Source organism: Macrotis lagotis, chromosome 2, assembly GCF_037893015.1.
Source record: "Macrotis lagotis isolate mMagLag1 chromosome 2, bilby.v1.9.chrom.fasta, whole genome shotgun sequence".
Classification (NCBI taxonomy): domain Eukaryota; kingdom Metazoa; phylum Chordata; class Mammalia; order Peramelemorphia; family Peramelidae; genus Macrotis; species Macrotis lagotis.
In genome coordinates, this window is record NC_133659.1 from 25082837 (window position 1) to 25103635 (window position 20799).

Consider the following 20799-nt stretch of genomic DNA (forward strand, 5'->3'; position numbering starts at 1 on the left):
CAGTAAATTCCAGAGGCTCCCTCTCACCTCCAGAATCAAATACAAACTCTTCTGTTTGGCATTCACTGCCCTTCATAACCTGGGCTTCCTCTCAGAACTCCAAGCATTTTCATGGGCTGTTCTGCCTTCCTGGAACTCTCTCCCTTCTTGTCACTGATTCTTGACTTCCCTGACACCCTCCAGGTCCTAGTTAAGATCCCATCACTTCAGGAAACCCTAGAAGGCAGCTAGATGGCACGTACCTGTAAGGTGGGAAGCACAAGTATCGTTATCTTCAGTTCCCAGGTAGAGAAACTGAGGCTCAGGAATACAAGAATATGGCCACATGTAGCTGCTCTATGAGGTATAAGGTGTGCTATGTTAGGGAACGTTGAGGGTTCAGAGACAAATCCCTGTGTTGTAGCGGCCTTTGTATATTTTATGGATAAATTTCATTGTTGTTCAGCTATTTTTCAGTTGTTTTTGATTCTTCATGACCCCGTTTGGAGCTTTCTTGGCAGACATACGAGGGTAGTTTGCCATTTCCTTGTCCAGCTCAGTTAGCAGACAAGGAAGCTGAGGCAAATAGGGTTAGGTTGACTTTGCCCAGAGTCACACAGTTAGGAGATGTCTGAAGCCAGATTTGAACTCAAGAAGATAAGTTGGCCTGGCTCCAGACCTGGTTATCTACTTGGCTACCAAGATGCTCAGTTGTGGATATGTAATGGGGTTGAATAAGTATTGTTTGAGTTGATTAGGACTTGGGGGGACTGGGGAGTGTAGAGCCTGTAGAGATTGTATCCTCTTGGGGGTCTTTGAACCACCTAGCCCAGGGTCTGGGGCAAGCCTTAAGAAATGCAGCTTGATTGACAGTGTCATTGCAGAGGATTCCGGGAGGCCTAGGGAGCTTAAGACTAATATGAAAATCGAACCGAGTGGAGCAGAGCTGTCTCGGGCCTTCCAAGCTCTTGGTGAGCCCATAGTTACCAGGAAGGCTCTGCTGATGCAGCTCAGTCTGCTGTGGTCCTGATCAGCCTTCCATCCACACAAGTCAGCTGGAGGCAGTGCGTGGCCCTGGAAAGAGATAAAAAAAGAAAAATCCTGGCCCTCAGGGCGCTTCCATTCTTCCTGGAAGAAATAGTATCTGTTTAGATACAAAGTATTTACAAACTGAAGAAACCTCAAGGAAAACCAGAGCACAGTAAGGGGCTCCCTGATGGTGAAATGAGGGCGGGGAGGGACGGTGGTGGTCGGGAGGCCCAAGCTGGAGGGGGTCGCATGGTAGAGAATTTCATATAAACTAAAAGAGAAGACAATCCTCTGCTTTAGTTTTAGAGATTTGGACATGCTCATTGGTGATTGCCAAATTTAGAATAAAAAAATTCAAAAACAAAGGGGAAAAAAATCCCTCTTTGAAACTCCAACTAACCTATCCCCTGGCTCCTGGCAGTGATCCCTACCCCTTAGGGGGTGGGCAGTAACCTGGGCATCAGAGTGCACTTGCTTCCCTTTTCATTTTGGGTAGAAACAAGGAGACTAGTGAAGCTAACCTTAATTCTTTTTCAATTGATATTTTTTTAATTTTATTTTTCTATTTGCATGTCAGGAAAGTTTTTCAAATTCATCCACATACATATGCATATTTTTAAGTTACATAATTCCCTTCCACCCTCCCTTCCCACCTTCCTCCCCTTAGCATGATAAGTTGGGTGAATAGTGTAGACACACACTTGTGTTTAACATGTTTAAAGAGTAGTCATTTTTGGTATGAGGAATTAGGATTAAGGGAAAAGAAAGAAAGCCATGAGATAGGAAAGAAACATAAGAGAAATTTTTTAAAAAGTGAATGTTGTGTTCCATTCAGATTCTGTAGAGTTTTTTGGTTTGGTTTGGTTTTTCTTCCTCTGGATGGGGATAGTATTGTCCATAGCTGATACTCATAATGTTGTTGTTAATGTGTGCAATGTTCTCTTGGTTCTGCTCCCTTTGCTCAGCATCAGTTCCTGTAATTTGTTCCATGCTTCTCTAGAGTTTGACTATCATGATTTCTTATAGAAATAACAGTCATATATCCCATTCATATTCCTATATCATATATTCCATAACATTCATATATTATAACTTGTTTAGCCACTCCCTAATTGATGGGCATCCCCTCAATTTCCAATTCTTTGCCACTCCAAAAAGAGCCTTTATGAATATTTTGGAATATGTGGGACTTTTCCCATTTTTTTATGATTTTTTCCTGGATATAGTATTGTTATTTCTGGGTCAGATGGTATGATCAGTTCTGTTGCTCTTTGGGCATAGTTCCATATTGCTCTCCAGAATGGTTGGATCAGTTCACAACTCTACCAATGATGCATTAATGTTCCCAGACCTCCCATAACCTCTCCAACAGTGATCATTTCCCCTTTTTATCATCTTAGCCAATCTGATAGGTATGAAGTGGAACCTCACAGTTATTTTAATTTGCATTTCTCTAATCGTAATGATTTGGAATATCTTTTCATATGATTGTATATAGTTGTAATTTCTCCATTTGAAAACTATCTATTCATATCCTTTTGACCATTTATCAATTGGGGAATGACTTGTAACCATATAAATTTGATGCAATTCTATATATATTTTAGAAATGAGACCTTTATCAGAATCCCTAACTGGGAAAATTGTTTCCCAGCTTTCTGTTTTACTTTTAATTTTGACAACATTGGTTTTATTAGTGTAAAAACTTCTAAATTTAATATATTCAAAACCATCCATTTTGCCATTTATAATGTACTGTATTTCTTGCTTAGTCATAAATTTCTTGCCTTTCCATGGATCTGACAGATGAGTTTCTTGATCTGTTAATTGTTCTATGGATCACCCTTTATGTCTAAATCCTGTACCCATTTTGACCTTATTTTGGTACAGAGTATAAGATGGGGGCAGCTAGGTGGTGCAGTGGATAGAGCACTGGCCCTGGAGTCAGGAGTACCTGAGTTTAAATCCGGCCTCAGACCGGATTTAATTGCCTAACTGTGTGACTTTGGGCAAGTCACTTAACCCCATTGCCTTAAATAAACAAATAAATAAATAAATAAACAAATAAATAAACAAATAAATAAATAAAAATAGAGTGTAAGATGTAGGTCTATATCTAGTTTTTACCATACTAATTTCCAATTTTCCAAACTTTTCTCAAATAGTGAGTCCTTATTCCACAAACCAATGTCTTTGAGTTGTCAAACAGTGGATCAGTATAGTCATTTACTGCAGTTTCTTTTGAACCTCTCCTAATCCATGGATCCATTACTCTATTGCGTAACCAGGACAGGCAGTTTTGATGATTGCCTCTTTATAGTATAATTGTAGATCTGGCAAAGCTAGGTCACCTTCCTTTACATTTTTTCATCAGTTCCCTTGATATTCTTGACCTTTTGTTTGCTCCAGATGAATTTTGTCACAATTTTTTTCTAGCTCATTAAAATAGATATTTGGTAATGTGATTGGCATGACACTGAATAAGTAATTTAATTTGGGTAAAATTGTCATTTTTATTAGCTACCCTAATTTTAAGCTTAAACATAGACCCATCTTTCCCCCCCAGACTTCATGCTGTGAGGCCCCCAGAGGGAAAGAAGCTTGCCCAAGTCTACATAGCAGACCAGCAGTCATGCCAGTTCACAGTGCATAGTTTTGTGACCCCTGGATGACCAGGTGACCCCGACCTGGGTACTGTCCACACAGAGCGCCAGCCCAGCCGGGGACAGGGCCACTCTGACCAGGCACAGATTTCCTTTTGATAACAGAAAAACAGAAAATTCCCCAGAGAGCCACATTGTGTCTGGGCAGCTGCTGAGCCATCTGGCGCTATGACTTCTCTAGCCTCTTTGGTCTGTAAATAAAAGGCGACAGGCCCATGTGGGTACTAATGAGGGCTTCTGCAGGGGGCACCTAGCCTGTCCTCAGGCCAGGTTTCTCTCTCCCCTGGCCATAACTCATTTCCAATATGAATGTCACTTGCCACCGCCGCCTTCACACTTGGCTGCTCCTGACCCCGCCAGTGACAGGTATTCCAGACATAGCCCAGCTTCCCTACGTGGAGAAAGTCTGAAACCTGAGAAAAGCTGCCTGGGCCGCCTCACCCCTCAGGTGCAGCTCAGCTGTGAGAAGGGAGCAAAGAAAAACATTTTAGGCAATTGAAGTTATTACGTTAAATTGTTTGGGTAAGGCAGGCCGGGAGCCTCACGGAGTGCGTCCTCAATGAGCCAGGCCACGAGGCTGTGTTTTTAATTAGCTCTGGTACAGAGAGGGTAGTGGGGAATCTTGGGGAGACAACTGGTATGGATTCAAGTCAGTCAGGAGAGACCTTAGAGTAGGGAGTGCCAGGGCTGGGTGAGCTTTAGAACAAGGAATGTCAGGGATGGGATGGGGCCTTAGAACTAGAAATGTCATCTGGGAGGGGCCTTGGACCAGGGCTGCCAGGACCGAGAGGTGGGGGGACATTGTGGAAGCATCACAGGATGGTAGATTTTAGAGTTGGAAGAAATTTTAAATGGCATCTGCTCTGTCTTGTCATAGATAAGGAAACTGAGCCCCAAAGAGGTTTAAGGGACTTTTCTAGGGTCTCATAGTAATAAGTATCAGAGGTGAGATTTGAACTGGGGTCTTCTCATTTCAAATCCATTGTACTATTTATCCCCCTTTTAAAGTTCTGGATTACTTTGAGGCCCTCTGAGGTCCCAGGGTTCCATGAACCTTGGAATGCTACATTTCTCTCACTCAGGAGTGAGCTAAGGTGGTCCTTAGTACTGCTGGCTGGTCTGTCTGACCTTAGCTTCAGCCTCCCCTTTCAGGCTTTGTGGAAGACCCTTCAGTTGCAGGACCTGCTGTTCTCCCCAACTCCCTTGCTCTTCCCCCGACCCCACTCAGGCTACACCAGCCTGGATACCAGAGAGCTTCACCCTCTTATGGGGTCCTAATCATTTATAGACCACAAAACCAAGTCTAAGAGAAGGGAAATGACTGACCCGGGGTTATCTGGTCTCTTTGCCTCCAGCCTCCTGCCATTTCAACCTAGCTTTCAAAGAGGTGCCAAAGTAAAATTCCTAAACCACACATCTGCTGCCTCTTCTCAAATTCCAGTGCTTCCTTCTTACCCTCCATAAACCCATATTTAATGCCAATTATGTCAGACTATGCTAAACCTCAGGGATACAAAAAATAGACAAAAGATAGTTGCTGCCCTCGAGAAACTTACAATCTGATGAGAGAAATAACATAAACAAATGTATATCAAGTAAACTTCATGATAAATAGGAAAAATGTAATAAATTCAAATCAAAAACCATTTATTAATCATCTACTATTCTAGCCTGGACAGCTAGGGGACACAGTGGATTAAGTGCTGGGCCTAGAGACAGGAATTCTCATCTTACAGAGTTCGAGTCTGACACTCCCTAACTGATCTGTATATACAAATATGTATCTGTTGTTCTTCTTCACTATATTTATGCTGAAGGTATTCTTCCATCGTGTCCTAGTCTTCTCTCCTGATGGATTGCTGACTCCTTGGGAGGAGGGATTGCCTCATTCTTGATGATCATATCTCCAGTGCCTATCACAGTGCCCGGTACCCAGTGGATGTGTAATAAATGTCATTTGATTGGTACAGTGCAAGAGAAGCCCTGTTACCTAAATAACTCTGGTCTGCATATGCATTGGAATTCCTTAGATTTCTTGTTGAAATGCGAGGTGGCCTCAGGTTGAACTCCTCACAGGAGGGAGAACCATGCCCTTGGAGGCAGAAGTCCTATTTCTGGAATTTTGAACCGACCTCTTCTTCCTCCAGGTCTGTTTCTTCATCTTTCAAATGGGAATAATAATGCTAAGAATGCTCATTTATTTCAGGAACTAAGTGTTCTCCTCTCTCACAACAGATGCAATAGGGAGGGCAAATATTAATAGTCCCATTTCACAGAGGGAAAAATAGGCTTTGAAAGGTTGTGACCTGGTTGTAATCACATAGTGAATCAGAAACTGGGGCAGGATTCAAAACTAGGTCTCTCTTCTCTCTTCCAACTATCTTACACCCAAGGAAAGTTTTTTGGGTTTTTTTTGCAAGGCAATGGGGTTAAGTGGCTTGCCCAAGGCCACACAGCTAGGTAATTATTAAGTGTCTGAGGCCGGATTTGAACTCAGGTACTCCTGACTCCAGGGCCGGTGCTCTATCCACTGCACCACCTAGCCTCCCCCCCCGCCCAGAAATCTTGGGTACAGAGGAATCTTTTGTAAACTGAGGCACCTTCTCCACATATACATGCTTGTAACAGCAACATTGTGTTGTAACCAACTATGATGGACCTCTCAGTAGTTCAGTGATCAAGGACAGTCCTAAAAGAATCGTGGTGGAAAACACCATCTATATCCAAAGAAAGAACCATGGAGCCTGACTGTAGACCAAAGCATATGATTTTCAATTTTGAAAATTTGTTTTTTGGTTTATGTTTTTCCCTCACATGTTTTCGTTTTTTGTTCTGATTCTTGATAACGTGGAAATATGTTTAATGCAGTTGTACATAACCTGTATCAGATTACTCACTGTCAAGGGAAGGGGGGGAAGAAGGAGGGAGAAAATGTGGAACTCAAAATCGTACCAAAAATGAATGCTGAAAACTGTCTACATGTAATTGGAAAAGAAGAGAAAATAAACAAATGGGCATGATCAAGCAAAGCAAATTCCCACATTGGTCATGTCTAAAAGTCTCTGTCTCATTCTGTACTCTGAACTCCACCTGGAGGTCTGCAATGTGATTTATTGGTAATCCTCTCAAATATTGGATTGTCATTGAATTGGTCAGAGTCCTTAAGGTTTTCAAAGTCATTTGTTTTTATAGTATTATTACCATTGTATAAATTGTATTCCTGCTTCTACTTATCTCATTATGCATCAGTTCATACACATCTTCCCATGTTTTTCTAAAACTGCCACCTTCCTCTTTTCTTAGAGTGCAGTTGTATCCCAAGCTTCCAGCACTCTTCTCTTACAGATAGGACTTGCCTAAAATCCCAAGGGTGGAAAGGGACCCCCTTGGGCAAGTCTCTGAGACTTTTATAGACGAATGAAAATGGCACTTACTTGACAGGATTGTTGGGAAGATCCAATGAGATAAAATAGATCAAGTGCCTGGCAAACTTTGAAGCTTACAGAAATGTTCCTCCTGCTGCTGCTGTTGTAATTGTTGTGGTCTCTGGTGTTGTTTAGCCTCATGCCCACCCCTTCTCTCTGCCCATACAACCAGGCCTTTCCAATTATATCCATAAGAGACTTTCACAGGAGCTGAGAATTTCAGGACAGGAGGGAGGAATTTGGCCAGGACACCAGCCTTGAGGATAGGAGCAAGTATTTCCAGATAGTGAGATAAAGAAGTACTATATAAACCACCCTTTGAGGTGTTCTGATGAGATGCTGACCCAGGGCCTGAGTTCGAGTGACCCCTCTATTCCTCAAAGCTGATGCCAATGGCAAGGGTCTATTTGCTAAGAAGTCTTTTCTAGATCTCAAGTGGGCAACTGAAGCTCTGGGAGATAACTACACTGGCTGGCCACTTGGGCTGACTCCCCTGCTCCAGATGTTAGAAGGCTTTTTAATCCAAAGTGGTGAACCCCTCCCCCAAAAAAATTTCAATCAAAGAAAGGAAAGATCAGAAGACCAGAGTACTTTACATGGTGTCCCACAACTAGGAACAGTAGGGTGGGACCTTGATCTGCTTCCTCAAAGCCCACCAGCACACTGTCTGAATCACTTAGTATACAAGTTAGAATAAGAAGGGAATGTTTCCCATTGTTAAAGCTTTGGGGTTTCTTTGTGGGACTTTTTGGGAGAGAAGAAACCTAACCCAATCTGAAATCTCGGGAAGTCTCATTTCCCACATAGAGATCCGCCCACGAGCACCCGCTCACACTTGTCATCACCTATCTCAGAACAAGGATTAGCACCCGGGGAAAAAAACCGATAAAAGAAACCATTCTTAAGCACTTAGCCTCACAGTCAGCTGAACCAGTCCAAGGGCACGAGCCCAGGATGTGTCTTTTTAATCTTGAGTGAGCCTGTGGGTTTCTTTTACCAGGAGCCATCTGGGCCTGGGTGTGGAGAGATGGGCTGATGGCGGGGAGGGGAGGGATTGGCAAGGGAGATGGCTGTAGAATATTGCCAATCCCCCCCTTCCAAATCAGGTTCAGAACACAGATCAAAGGACTAACAACAGAGGGTAGATTCATTACTAGGAAGGAACTTAGACAAGCCTTTGAACCCTCATAACCTCCCATTTTACAGATAAATTAAAGATGAGAGGTTAAATGACTTGTCCAAGGTCATGTAACTACTAAGTGTCTAAGGCAGGTTTTGATTCCTGATCATATTAGTTTAGAATCATGGGATTATAGATCTGGACCTGGAAGGGATCTCAGAGGCTATCCAGTCCAACCCCTATGCTTTACAGATAAGGAAACTGAGGCCCAGCAAAGTTAGTATATATGAAATATCTATGTTTATAAATATTAAGGTTTTATATATGTGTGATATATAGGTCAGTTACTATAATAATAAAAAATAAATAATATATGGTTCCATGTATGTCAGTTATTATCTGTAAAGTAAGAATAAAATCCCTTCTCCCCTTATCTCACTGGCCTATTTGTGAGGATCAAATAGGACAGTAGAAGTAAAAGTGATTTATAATCCGTGAAATCCTATACACATGTTGGGCATTTCTTATAGATTGGCATCTCAGAAGCCTAAGAGGATTGCCTGGCCATGATCTCTCTCAACCCAGACAGGATGTTTTAGCTTGTATAAGTTGTGTTTAGGGGTTAACCAGACCATTCCTTTATGACAGGCTTCCAACAACACTTGATTGGAAAACTTTGGAACTCTGGGATATTCACATTTTGGAATCTTGAATGTTGGTCACAGGAATCTAGAATATGGAATTCTAGAATTATGGAATGTTTTAAGTCCAGAATTCCTCAATGTTAAGATGTTGGTTAGCCAGGCTTAGAATTCTAGGGAGGGGATGCTCATCATAGTATTGTATGGAGGAGGGAAATGGCAAATAGAGAGGGTCACTTAAACCCTGGAGCCTGAATCTCTAGGCTCTTGATGTTTTCCTCTCTGTTTCACATTATTCCATAACGTTTGAGTTTTGTATTTTATTCTGAAAAAAATGGTGTTGTAGAGAAAAGGAGACCATCATTTATTTATTAATTAATTCTGCTATGCAGACCATGCCAGGTAATGAGATTATAGAAGCAGGACACTGGAAGCTTGTGATCTAATAAACTGAGAAGAAACATTCCCTAGGAAATGAATAATGAATAGTGAAAACAAGGAAATGTGATTTGGGGAGATGGGGGCACTGAGCACTTTGAAGGAGGCGGCCCTTGAGTGGGGCCCGGAGGGAACTAGGGAGCCTGTTCCACACCTGGAGGACAGACTGAAGAAAGGAACAAAGGTGAGACGGAAGGTCGTCTTTGGAGAATAGCAGCGAGACCAGTTCAGATAATCAAAATTGTGCACTTACTGAACAGTCAAGTCAAAAGACTGCCTGGAGAATATGAAAAAGAGGAGGAGGTCATCCACGCGGATCGTGAGCCTGTGGCTCGTGTATAATGAGCTTTAAATGCCAAACACAAGAGTTGGCATTTTATCCTATAGGCAATAGGGAGCCACTGGCATTACATGAGTGGGGGGTGACAGGGTCTGTGCGAGACTTTTGGAATCTCACTTTGGCAGCTGTATAGAGAATACATTAGAGAGAGGAGGGGAAAGTAGCAGATACTCCAGTGACCCAGGCAGGAGGCAGTAAGGATGTGAATTAGTGCTGTGGCTGTTGGAATGAAAAGACTAGGACAGATACAAGAATTGGGGAAATAGAGTCAGGTAAGACTTTACCACTGGTTTGGATCTATGAGTGATAAAGTAGAGGGAAGAGTTGAGGATGACCCTAGGGTTGGACCTGTAAAAATGCAATGAGAAAGAGTCAGAGACAGAAAGAGAGACAGAGAGAAGGGGAGAGGGAGAAAGACACAGGGACAGAGAAGATGGAGGGGAGACAGAGAAAAGAGAGACAGGCACCCATGAAATGGGCCAATTGCTTGATTGACCTAAGAAAGGACCTAGAGTCAAAAAATGACGTCTTAGGTCTCACAACCAATTAGTGGCAGGCAAGTAGCCATCACCAGAATCTTTTTTTTTTAAAAAAAAGATTTTGTTTATTTTGAGTTTTACAATTTTTCCTCTAATCTTTCTTGCTGCGCTCCAGAAGGCAGTCTGTTACATTGATCTAAGTTGAATGCATCACTAGAATCTTAGATCTCTAGATTTGCACAGTAATGGAAGTATGAAATTTCAGAATTAGAAGGAAAAGGGCCAAAGTATCCAGAAACAAGATCCCTCTGTGCACACATGGATTGCCCCCACCCACAGGTTGTTATACCCCCAACGAGGAAGAACACATAGAATACTTGTGACCAAGAAAAATGGAAAATACCCACGTAAGGAGCTGGTGTAGCCAGGGCAGATCATGGCTCCAGTTCTGTCGGCTGCTGATTTGCTCTGATGAGTCCAACACACTGCTCTCTGTTGGCAGTTTTGTCTCAGCCATGGCTACTCTCTTCCCCACTGGGCACTCGTTGTTTGTTGGGTAGCCTGCTCACCTGAGGGTACTGAGTACCCTCTGCTAACACCTACTGGGTTCCAGCTCTTCAGAGACATCTGTTAGACTTTCTTGCTCCTTCCTATTGGCTGAGATTTAGTGGATAAAATGTCTCTAACAAGGACAGACATTTCTTAGTTCTTTTTGGAGGCTGTGAGACCCCCACCCACCCACCTAACCAATAGACCAAGACTAAGACTATCATTTTTTATTGCCACTGTCCAGTGCTGATTCAAGTTTCATAATCTGGGAAATTGTATAATTTAGAATTCTAAAATTCCTTTCAACTCCTATTGAATTGCGACTGTATATTTATCTTTGCAGTACCAAATTGTGGAGGGGTAGATTTTGTTGAAATCTCAAACACTGGGAGCTTCAATCCCAAGATCCTCTTTGATTGGCCTGCAAATAAAACTTGGGGAAGGAGTCATTCTTGCCTTTATTTTAAGGAAATATTCCTGCTTCTTTGAGAGGCAGGATATCACAGGTCTGGTTCCAGCAGGTGAGAAAAATCTTAGGGTCAGGGTTGGCCCCCTATTGTCATTTCTGCTGCCTTTAGCCTCAGAATTGGCATCCAAAGCCAAGGTTAGAATACCACATCTGCTGGTTTCCCCAATCTGACCTCCGTCATGCAAGCTACCTCTTCTAAATGAGGGAATGGATTGGATGACTGATCCTTGAGGTGGCACCTGGTTCCTCTTTTCCCCTGGGTAACCCTTAGTGCATTTGGTCTGGGAAATGGGCTGACAAGGCATCCCTAGGCATGCCAGCATGTGCCAAGCTCCCCCAGCCTGCCCAGCCTATTTCTTTCCTCCAACTTCTCTGGCCTCCTTTCCCACTTTCTTGGCCATTGCTTCTCAAGTCTTTGCACAGTCATGAATGGGAACATCCTTGTCAGGCTTCATTCTTTAGGATACCCTTGTCCCCATCAGAAGGAGATTCTAATGAATGTCACAGCAGAACTATTCTAATGGTGATGGGAGGAAGAAGAGAAAGGGAGGGAAAGGCACATGTTCTTGAGTTGGATTATCTGCCAAGGGATACTTGGGCCAAATCCTCCCTGGGTCCTTTGGTCCCTTTCCTCACCTCTTCATTTTGAATCCTCTTTTTCTTCTTATTTCTAGTTTGAAGGATGCAACAAGGCATTCTCTCGGCTGGAGAACCTGAAAATTCATCTCCGGAGTCACACAGGGGAGAAACCCTATCTTTGCCAACATCCTGGCTGCCAGAAAGCCTTCAGTAACTCCAGTGACCGGGCAAAACACCAGCGCACTCACCTGGACACGGTAACGCCCCACCTGGCCCAACCAGGTCTTAGGAGGGCAAAAAAGGAGAGGCAGGGAAGAAGACAAGCAGGAAGAGGAAGGAGGAAGGGATTGGGGAGTTGGTGGGAGGCTTGTATCAGAGGTATGCCTTCCCATTTCCTTTCAGAAGAGTCTTTCTAGCAGAGTCACCAAAAAATGACCAAGCCTACACATAAACCATCCCACTTCCTTATTGCGTTTATTGTGCCACCTATTGAAAGTGAAGTGCCACCCAGCGCAACTTCCTTACTTCTCCTATCCAAACAACCCACAAGCCAACCTACTTCTTTTTTCCCTCTCAGAGCTAAGAATTCTCCATTCCATTTCTCTCTTTTTCCCAGCATCCCTTTCAGACAGAAGAGAAGAGAGGGAGTCGGTCCAAGAAACCGGGCGATCTCTGGTTCTAGGATTGTGGACCAATTCTTTAGCCAGCTCAATCTTTCCAGAGCTTCCCTCTCCCCTGACTTCTCTCCATGATTTCTCTTCTCTAGGGCTAGCTCCAGGTTCCCATGAAGTGGGTGAGTCAGTCCTGTGAGGCCCAGACTGAAGCTTGTGGAGCTCAGGGGCAGTAGGGGAGCAAAGCAGGGTTCTAGCCAGCCTCATGACTTGGACCCCGCGAGTCCTGATACGCACACAGGGGACTGTCTTTTTTCTATTCTTTCTCCAGAGGCTCTAGAAAAACTGAGATTGGGGGTGGCTAGGTGGCTCGGTGGATACAGCACCAGCCCTGGAGTCAGGAGGACCTGAGTTCAAATGCAGCCTCAGACACTTAACAATTACCTAGCTGTGTGGCCTTGGGCAAGTCACTTAACCCCATTGCCTTGCAAAAACCTAAAAAAAATTAAAAAAAACTGAGCTTGCATCCACTTGGCTGGACATCCCTCCATGAGTAAAAGTCATTAACCTGGAGGGGCAGGGGCCCTTCTGTTAGCTTCATGTAACCCCCATCAGAGTCCTATCTATGGAAAAACTTGGCATCTTGGTTTGCTCTGATTTAGATAATAATAACAATCATTAATTCACACATATATAATTAATACTCACAATTTGGATATACCATTGTGGGCCTGTAAGCTCTGGGATGTGAAAGAGAAAATTTTTTAAAGAGAGGTGCATGATGAGTATTCCAGTGGGTACTATCATATAATAAATCATCAAGGAGCAGGCATTTATCAGATATCTTCCACAGACACTATACCAGGCCCTGGGGACCCAAAATCCAAGAAATCCTGCAATAGAGAGTGTCCTCAGTGAAACGTAAAGAAGATGGGCTGACCAGCTGATCAGAGATGGCAGTGACCAATGGACAGGCCCCTGGCTGCTCCCTCAATAGAAAGCGAGCTTGGGAAGGCCCCAATGGGCAATGGCTCGCATCACCTGCCCCTGATGCTGTGTCTGTCTCCAGTCCCTCCCAGGACCCTTAGGGAGGGGGTGGGCAAGTCAGAGCCTTCCTCCTGGGACTTTCCAGCCATTGATTGACAGGAGAGAGAGAGGGAGGGTGATGAAGACCCAAAGGGATGCAACAGAGAAAGAAGACCACTTAGAATACTGAATTGGGAAACAGGACATGGGTTTGAACCTGTCAGTTAATGATCTATTTGATTTTGAAAAAGTCTCTTCACCTCCTCTCTAACTTTCATGTCTATAAAAGGACTGGACTTAACCCATACTGTAGAGACAGACACAGAGAGAGAGAGAGAGAGAGAGAGAGAGAGAGAGAGAGAGAGACAGACAGACAGACAGACAGACAGACAGACAGACAGAGACAGAGAGACAGAGACAGAGAGAGAGAGAGAGAGAGAGACAGAGAGAGACAGAGACACAGACACAGAGAGAGAAACAGAGGGAGAGACAGAGAGAGGGAGAGAAAGACAGAGAGAGACAGAGAGAGAAGTAGGGGGAAAGACAGAAAATCAGACTTTCCAAGTTATAGAGAACTTCTTAACAAATTGAGATCTTCCAGAATGGAATGGATTCCCATGAGAAGGATCCAGCTGTAAGAAAACGCTGAATAACCACTCATTCCATATACCCTGGCGGGGCGGGGGCAGGGTTTGTGGCAGGTTCAGAGTGAATCAGGGACTACACTGGCTCCTTCCAACCTTAGGTTCTGTGAATCTCTGAAGTGATCTAACCCCTTTATTTTACAGAAAATGGGGCCTCCACTGTCTCTCCATGGTTTGACTGCCCTTGGCTAGGTCACTCAGTGGTTAGCATGACAGATTATTTTCTCTTTTCTATCTCTAACCTCAGAGCCTTCTGCAAAATTGGTTGTGTCTCCTCTGGGAGACCAAGTTAGGGTCTGACCCTTTCCCTCCATCCCTTCCTTTTGGACATTTCTGAGTAGCACCCTAAGCTGGGATGTGGGGCAGGCAAATCCTAGAGACCCAGGCCTTCTCAACCTCTCTTCAGATCCCTTGCTTTCCTTTTCTCCCTCATTTTGGGGCTTTCTAGAGCAACTAATATCTTTTCCCATCCTGATGTATAAATCGGTCATGAAAATGAATGGGATGGAGTCAACCCTGGAGCATTATCTGTGGGATTCCCAATGTTGTCAGCTTGTCACCGGGAGTCCTCTTCACCAAGTGTCTGAGAATTGAATTCATTCAATAAGCATTATTTATTGGGAACTAGGCAGTGAGTGTTCAGAGGCAAAACTAAAACAGGCCCTGCCCTCAAGGAGCTTCCAGTTCTCTGGAATCACAACCATCCATCATTCATCATTTTTGCATTGGTCAAACACCTGCAGGGGCCAGGCACCTTGATGGCAGTGGGCATACCTCGATAGAAATGAAACAGTCCCTGCCTTCAAGGAGCTTACACTCTACTGGGTCAAACAGCAGGATCCCAAATAAGGAAATGAAAATGTATATACAAAGGAAATACAGGATAGTTTCAGGGGCACCAATTGACAGGAACCATGATGCCTGTTTGTCCACATTGCCCTCATTTGTTAAACCTCTGCTGTGTTCATGATCTGTTTACAGGGCTGAGCAGGGGTAGGGGAGAAATGAGGGGAAATAAGAGATGATTAAGAGAAATGAGACTGGGGCAACTAGGTGGCGTAGTGGATAGAGCACCAACCCTGGAATCGGGAGGACCTGAGTTCAAATTTGGTCTCAGACACTTAATAATTACCTAACCATGTGATCTTGGGAAAGTCATTTAACCCCATTGCCTTGCAAAAACTAAAAAAACATCCTCAAAACTAAGGGAAATGAGACTTTCTGCCCTTAAAGAGTTGACAGTTGATGAATAAGATTCAATTAAGCATCTGCTGCATACAGAGCTCTATGCTAATCATTAGGAATACAAAACAGAATCAGAAATGGCTTCTTTTCCCCAAGGAGCCCACCATTTATCTGGGATGGTTATTTTCTGACTCAAATAGCTAGTATGACCCTGGGACTTTAACTTGACTGATTTCTTTTTCTCTTGGGGCTGGCCATGCCCCTCACCAGATTATATCTAGGTCACTCTCAGTGATTCAATGAAGACTCTCTGATTAGCCAGTGGGCAAACAAGCTCCAACTCTCCTTCTGGATTCTCTTAGGACCCTGAGGATCCCAGGAAATGTGGGGAATAGGGAATGGGGAGATTCCAATATGGAAGTATGGTGCCCTTCCTAATAACTTTCTCTGTCAGACACGGGTAGGTCAGCATGAGTCAGCCCAACCTAGCTCTCGTAAACATGCCCATCCCTAGAACCTGACCAGCACTGCACTGAGCTCTTGAATCCTTTTTCCCTCCCACCCAGGAAACTGTCCTCTCTTGGGGTCCCAAAGAAGAAGACATTTGCCACCCCTCCCCCCAAGACCCAAGTGGAAACTAGGACAATACAGGGTCTGGTAGGGCCACAGCCCTCTGGGTGCCACAGCAAACTGACTCTATCCCTCGCAAACCTGCTGGGAAACATGACTAGAAGAGTACCTCCTCATGAGAGTTGGCAGCCAGCTTTTACTCTTCCCCAGAGAAGTTACCTTGCATAGATTTTAGATATATTTATATTCACATTATTTCCCCCCTGTATAAACTATAAGCTTCCTGAGGGCAAGTCCAGTTTCACTTTTGTCTCTGTAGCTCCAGAACTCAACCCAACACCTTGTAGGTCCTTAAGAAGTATTGTCGATTGATAGGATGTAAGCTTCTCAAGGGCAGGAAAGGCTTCTGTCTTCCTCCCATCTCCCGTGGTTCTTAGCACCATCTCTTCATCTAGCCAAGCTTATTAAGTCCAAACCTAATGACCGATGGATTCATCCATTCGAGGATCAGTGCCTTGTCTTCAGATATTCTGCCTCCTCTGGTGCCAGCCTTCTGAAATACCATAAGCCAACTGTTGAACATCTCCTGCTTAGCTGAAGGCCGTGTATCCCTGGGGCCATGTTTGACTTTTCTCTCCCATCCCACTGGAGTAGCCTTGGAGAGCCTTGAGACCCTCACAGAAGGACATCCGGGGAGGGGTCTTGGCAGGACAATGTTTTATTTCTTTGCATGCTGAGTTTTTAAGGAACTTTGCAAGGTGATCTTTAGGGGGAGGGGGAGTTTTGGATTGGCAGTGGAAGGCCAAGGCCTGAACAGAAGGGGTTAGTTTGGGTAAGAACAAGGGCTCAATAAGCCTGCTGTCCTTACCAGACTGCTGGGTCACGTTCTTCTCCCTCTTCCATCTTATTTCAGTGAACCTTGTTTCTCTCTCCTTGTCTTCATCATCTCCTTGGCTCTCACTCCTTTCTTTTCTTCTTTCTTTCAAAATGCAGCCATGAGTCTCTCCAGCACCAAGGTAAAGTACATCGTTCCAGTTGACCTTCCCGGGATCCCTCCTCTTCCACCAGCCCATTCTACAGGGAGCAAAGTAGAGTCATCGGCCAAGAGTTGGAAGGGGGCTCTGCCCAGGGGCAGGCTATTCAGAGTCAGAGCTTTACTAGAAGAAACCCTAGTTGTCGGGGCGGCTAGGTGGCGCAATGGATAGAGCACCAGCCCTGGAGTCAGGAGGGCCTGAGTTCAAATCCGTTCTCAGACACTTAATAATTACCTGACTGTGAGGCCTTGGGCAAGCCACTTAACCCCATTGCCTTGCAAAAAACCCCTAGTCATCTATAGTCACAATCAACACCATTAGAACACCAATCCTAGATTAGGACAGGTGGAAGGGACCTTGCTAGTGGCTCAGTGACACTTCATTTAAGGCTTCTGAACATCAGTAGTTGCCATTGTCTAGTGGTGATGGTCAAAGACATGGGAGGAAGGAGCTCCAAGGAAGAGGGGGAGGATTGAGTCTTGGGGGGATCCCAACCAAAGGAATGGAGATGGGTTAGGGAAGGAGCCATCAGAGGCATAGGAAGGGAATGATGAGGATTATGATCATGGGATCCCAGCGAGAAGAAATCATTAAGGAGAAGAAGGGGTCCTGCAGAGGGGTTAAGGAAGGTGAGGCCTGAAGAGAGGCCATCAGATTTGTCAGGGAGGGCATCCTTGGTGACCTTAGAACTGAACAGTAAATAGGAAGCGGCTCCCAGGACTAAGGCCACAAGCCTTGACGGAACTTGGGGCTGAAGCACCGATCAGAAACTGTCCTCATTGGTGGAGAAGGGAAACTGAAACCTTGGCACAACCCGCTGGGGCATCTACAGGGCTGAAGAAGGCAAACGTAGGACAGGGAAAGGGCTCACCCCAATCCCCATGTGGTAGCTCTGAGTTCGGGCTAATTGTTCTCATTTTGGATTCTTGGAGACTTTCTCCAATTTCAGCGCCCTGGTGCAAAGCCCCAGTGGCCCTCCCTTCTTTATTACTATGCCTAAAAGAAAATAAATTCAGCAGAAGGATTTGAGGAAATAAGGGCTGGGACTCTAATTTTCATCGTATAATTGAGCTTTGGCAGTGAAAGGGAGGGGCAGTAAAGACGTTGTTGGGGGAGCCAGGGGGTGCAGGGAGGTTTTTGAGGGGTGCGTTACTGCTGTTATTCAAGAGGTCCAAATGTATTTGGGGGCAGTTGAGAAGCAACTGGCAGAGGAGAGAAGCTTAGAGGGAATTTGAGGGAAGTTACAGAGGCTTTGGAGACACGTTTCCAGGAATGTTATAGGAGGGATTCCTGCCCTCATAGGCTACTACTAGGGCCCTAAGACTAGAACTGGAAGGGACCCCAGAGACCATCTTCCTCTTTTTTTTACAGATAGGGAAACTGAGGCCCAGGAAGGTGAGAGGGACTTGCCCAGAGCGACACAAGTAATTGGAAATGGTGGAGCCAGGGATTTGAACCCCTGTCTTCAGGCGCATTGTCTCTCTCCATTGGAACCTCATCTCTGAGGTCCTTCCCAACGCTGATGAAATGGAGAGGATGGCAAAATCAGGAGGCTGCATTTTTTCTGGGTGCTGGGAGCCCCAGGGAGCCCTCTCTTCCAACCATCCAGGCAGTGCTTCTTTGTAGAGTACAATCACTGTACCCACTTGTTGACGAGAGCCAGACACGAAACATCAGTTTGGGGGTGGGCACGGCAGCTGGTTTTCTCCAGGGCCCCTGGCCAGCCAGAATGCCTGGCAGCCTCCCAGAGCATAGCAGGAGAGTTAGAAAACTCCTGGGTTGTTGTTCTTCTGTGACATTCCTGCTTTTAAGATTCGTTGTTTGTTAACATGAGGTCCTTCTGCTCCAGGTAGGGGCAGATTAAAAGAAAGTGTGTTCAGATTGTATGGGCCCATTGGATTTACTGACATTTCACACCGAGGAGTCAGGGCTGACCTGGCTGTGCCCTTGCCAAGTCTCCTCTGCTCCAGGTGGAAGGCCTTACTTAAATAAGAAAAATGACAGCCCTGAGAAGTTAGAGGTAAATAGAATATTATTCCTGAATGGAGATGGGTGTTCTTCTCTGTCACAGGAGCATCAGTGAATCCAGCTAGAGACTTGGCTGAGCCAGGTGCAGTCTGGGGAAAGGAGAGGGAAGGATGGGGCTGCCAAACTTCTCTGCTCCAGATGGAAGGCCTTACTTAAATCAGAAAAAATGATTAGCCCTGAGAGCGGGAGGGTAAATAGAATCATGATTCGTGAATGGAGGTGGGTGTTTTTCTCTGTCATGGGGGCATCAGTGAATCCAACTAGAGACGTGGCTGAGCCAGGTGCAGTCTGGGGAGAGGACAGGAGAGGATGGGGCTGCCCAGTTGGACTGAGGGGCTGCAGGGAGACATTTAGGCAGCTCAGTCTGGCCTCAGAAAAGTCTCCAAAGCCAGGCTTGCCCTCTGAATTTCTGGGGACTTTTTCTCCTAAGCTTGGATCTCCAGGGTCTGGGCCTTTTGGGGTAGGCTTCAAGCAGAACCCTCAGCTCAGGTGGGCCTCATTCAGCAAGGAATGAGCTTGAAGTCCCAGAAAGTGTGGGGAACCTAGTCCTGCCCTTGCCCCTGCCCTGAGACTGGGGTCTTTGGAGGACCTTAGATAGCCTGGGCCGAGGCTGAGAGCTGGCTCTGGGCTTGCAGGAAGAGATGGTGGAGACTGTAGCAGAGAAGGAGCCCAGGATGACCTGGGGCCTCTGCTCCCCAAGAGCCTCAGCTGACCCCTGAGAGGGGCACACACACACACGCGTGTGTGTCTGTGTGTGTGTGCAGGTGTGAGAGTGCATAGAGCCTGCTTCCAGTGTGAGTGAGTGCTTGCGGGGGGAAGGCTGCACCCCCACTCCTGCATGGGAGTGACAGGACAAGGCCGGGAATGTGCGTGCGAGGGGTCTGATTGCCACAGCCTTGTTTATTTGCTTGAGTTTTTGTTTTGTAAACAGAGAGACAACTTATTAATGTAAATTAGGAACAGGACCCGATGTCCATCAGGGGGGTCTGAGTCTGGGGCTCCAAGGGCCGGCCTGGTGCATCTCCTCTCTCTGGGGACGTTGTGGCTCCTCCAGCCCTCACCTGGCTCCCAGCTACAGAGCCACAGCATCTCCTCACACGCACCATGTGTTTGACCCTGGATACGATGTGACCCCCAACCAAGCCTCTTTCTAATTCAATGATTGACCTCCGTGCCTCAGTTTCCACTTCTGTAAAATAAGTGAACGTAGACTAAAGGTTCTCTAAAGTCTCTTCTCTCCCCGGTCACTCAAGAGGACAGAGAAAGGCTCCTACAGATATGCTCTCACCCCCCCCCCCCCCATCCCCTCTTGGCAATACACCCAGATCTCTGCTCCTGCTGCCTCCTCACCCCACCCCACGGAGGTATTGGGACCTCGGTCAGGGAGTGGACACCAGTGTTGTCACTGTTGAAGGGGGTCTGGACTACCCCCAATTGTTTTAGAGAAGAAGAGACAGAGCACATGACTCCCCCAGGGTCACACAGCAGGGGATGTCACTGTCCCCACTGGCAGACTGGCCACTGTTGCCGCCTCTGGGTAGGGAAGGGGTAGGCCGGAGATTAGCTTATGTTTCTCCTCTGCCCAGTCTGGGGGTCCGCAGCCCCGCCGAGTCTCTAATGCCATCCTTCTCCTACCCGGTTATAGAAACCATACGCCTGCCAGATCCCTGGCTGTTCCAAACGCTACACAGACCCGAGCTCCCTCCGCAAGCACGTGAAGGCCCACTCTGCCAAGGAGCAGCAGGTACGAAAAAAGGTAAGGAAGCCTCTTTGGGGCCCTGAAAGCACTCTGGGAAGCTGGGCCTGGGTCCATGGCAAAGAAGCGAGTGAGAATCCTGGCACTGCCTCTCCAGGCTGCAGGATCTCGGGTGAGCTACCTAATAAAAGGGGAAGAAGGAACCAGCATACATTAGGCACCTACTGTTGGCCAGGCTGAGCACTTTGGCAAAACATTCCACATACATTCTCTCATTCAAGTGCCACAACCTCC

The 20799-nt window shown here is 45.7% G+C and overlaps 1 protein-coding gene across 1 annotated transcript in view; it reads left to right on the forward strand.

Moving 5' to 3' along the window:
* GLIS1 (GLIS family zinc finger 1) overlaps window positions 1-20799 on the forward strand; it is a 266997-nt gene that overhangs the window by 218278 nt on the left and 27920 nt on the right. The window contains exons 4-5 of the mRNA XM_074221388.1: window positions 11807-11968; window positions 20455-20565. Coding sequence (XP_074077489.1) covers window positions 11807-11968; window positions 20455-20565 — 273 coding nt within the window. The remainder of the gene's footprint in view (window positions 1-11806; window positions 11969-20454; window positions 20566-20799) is intronic.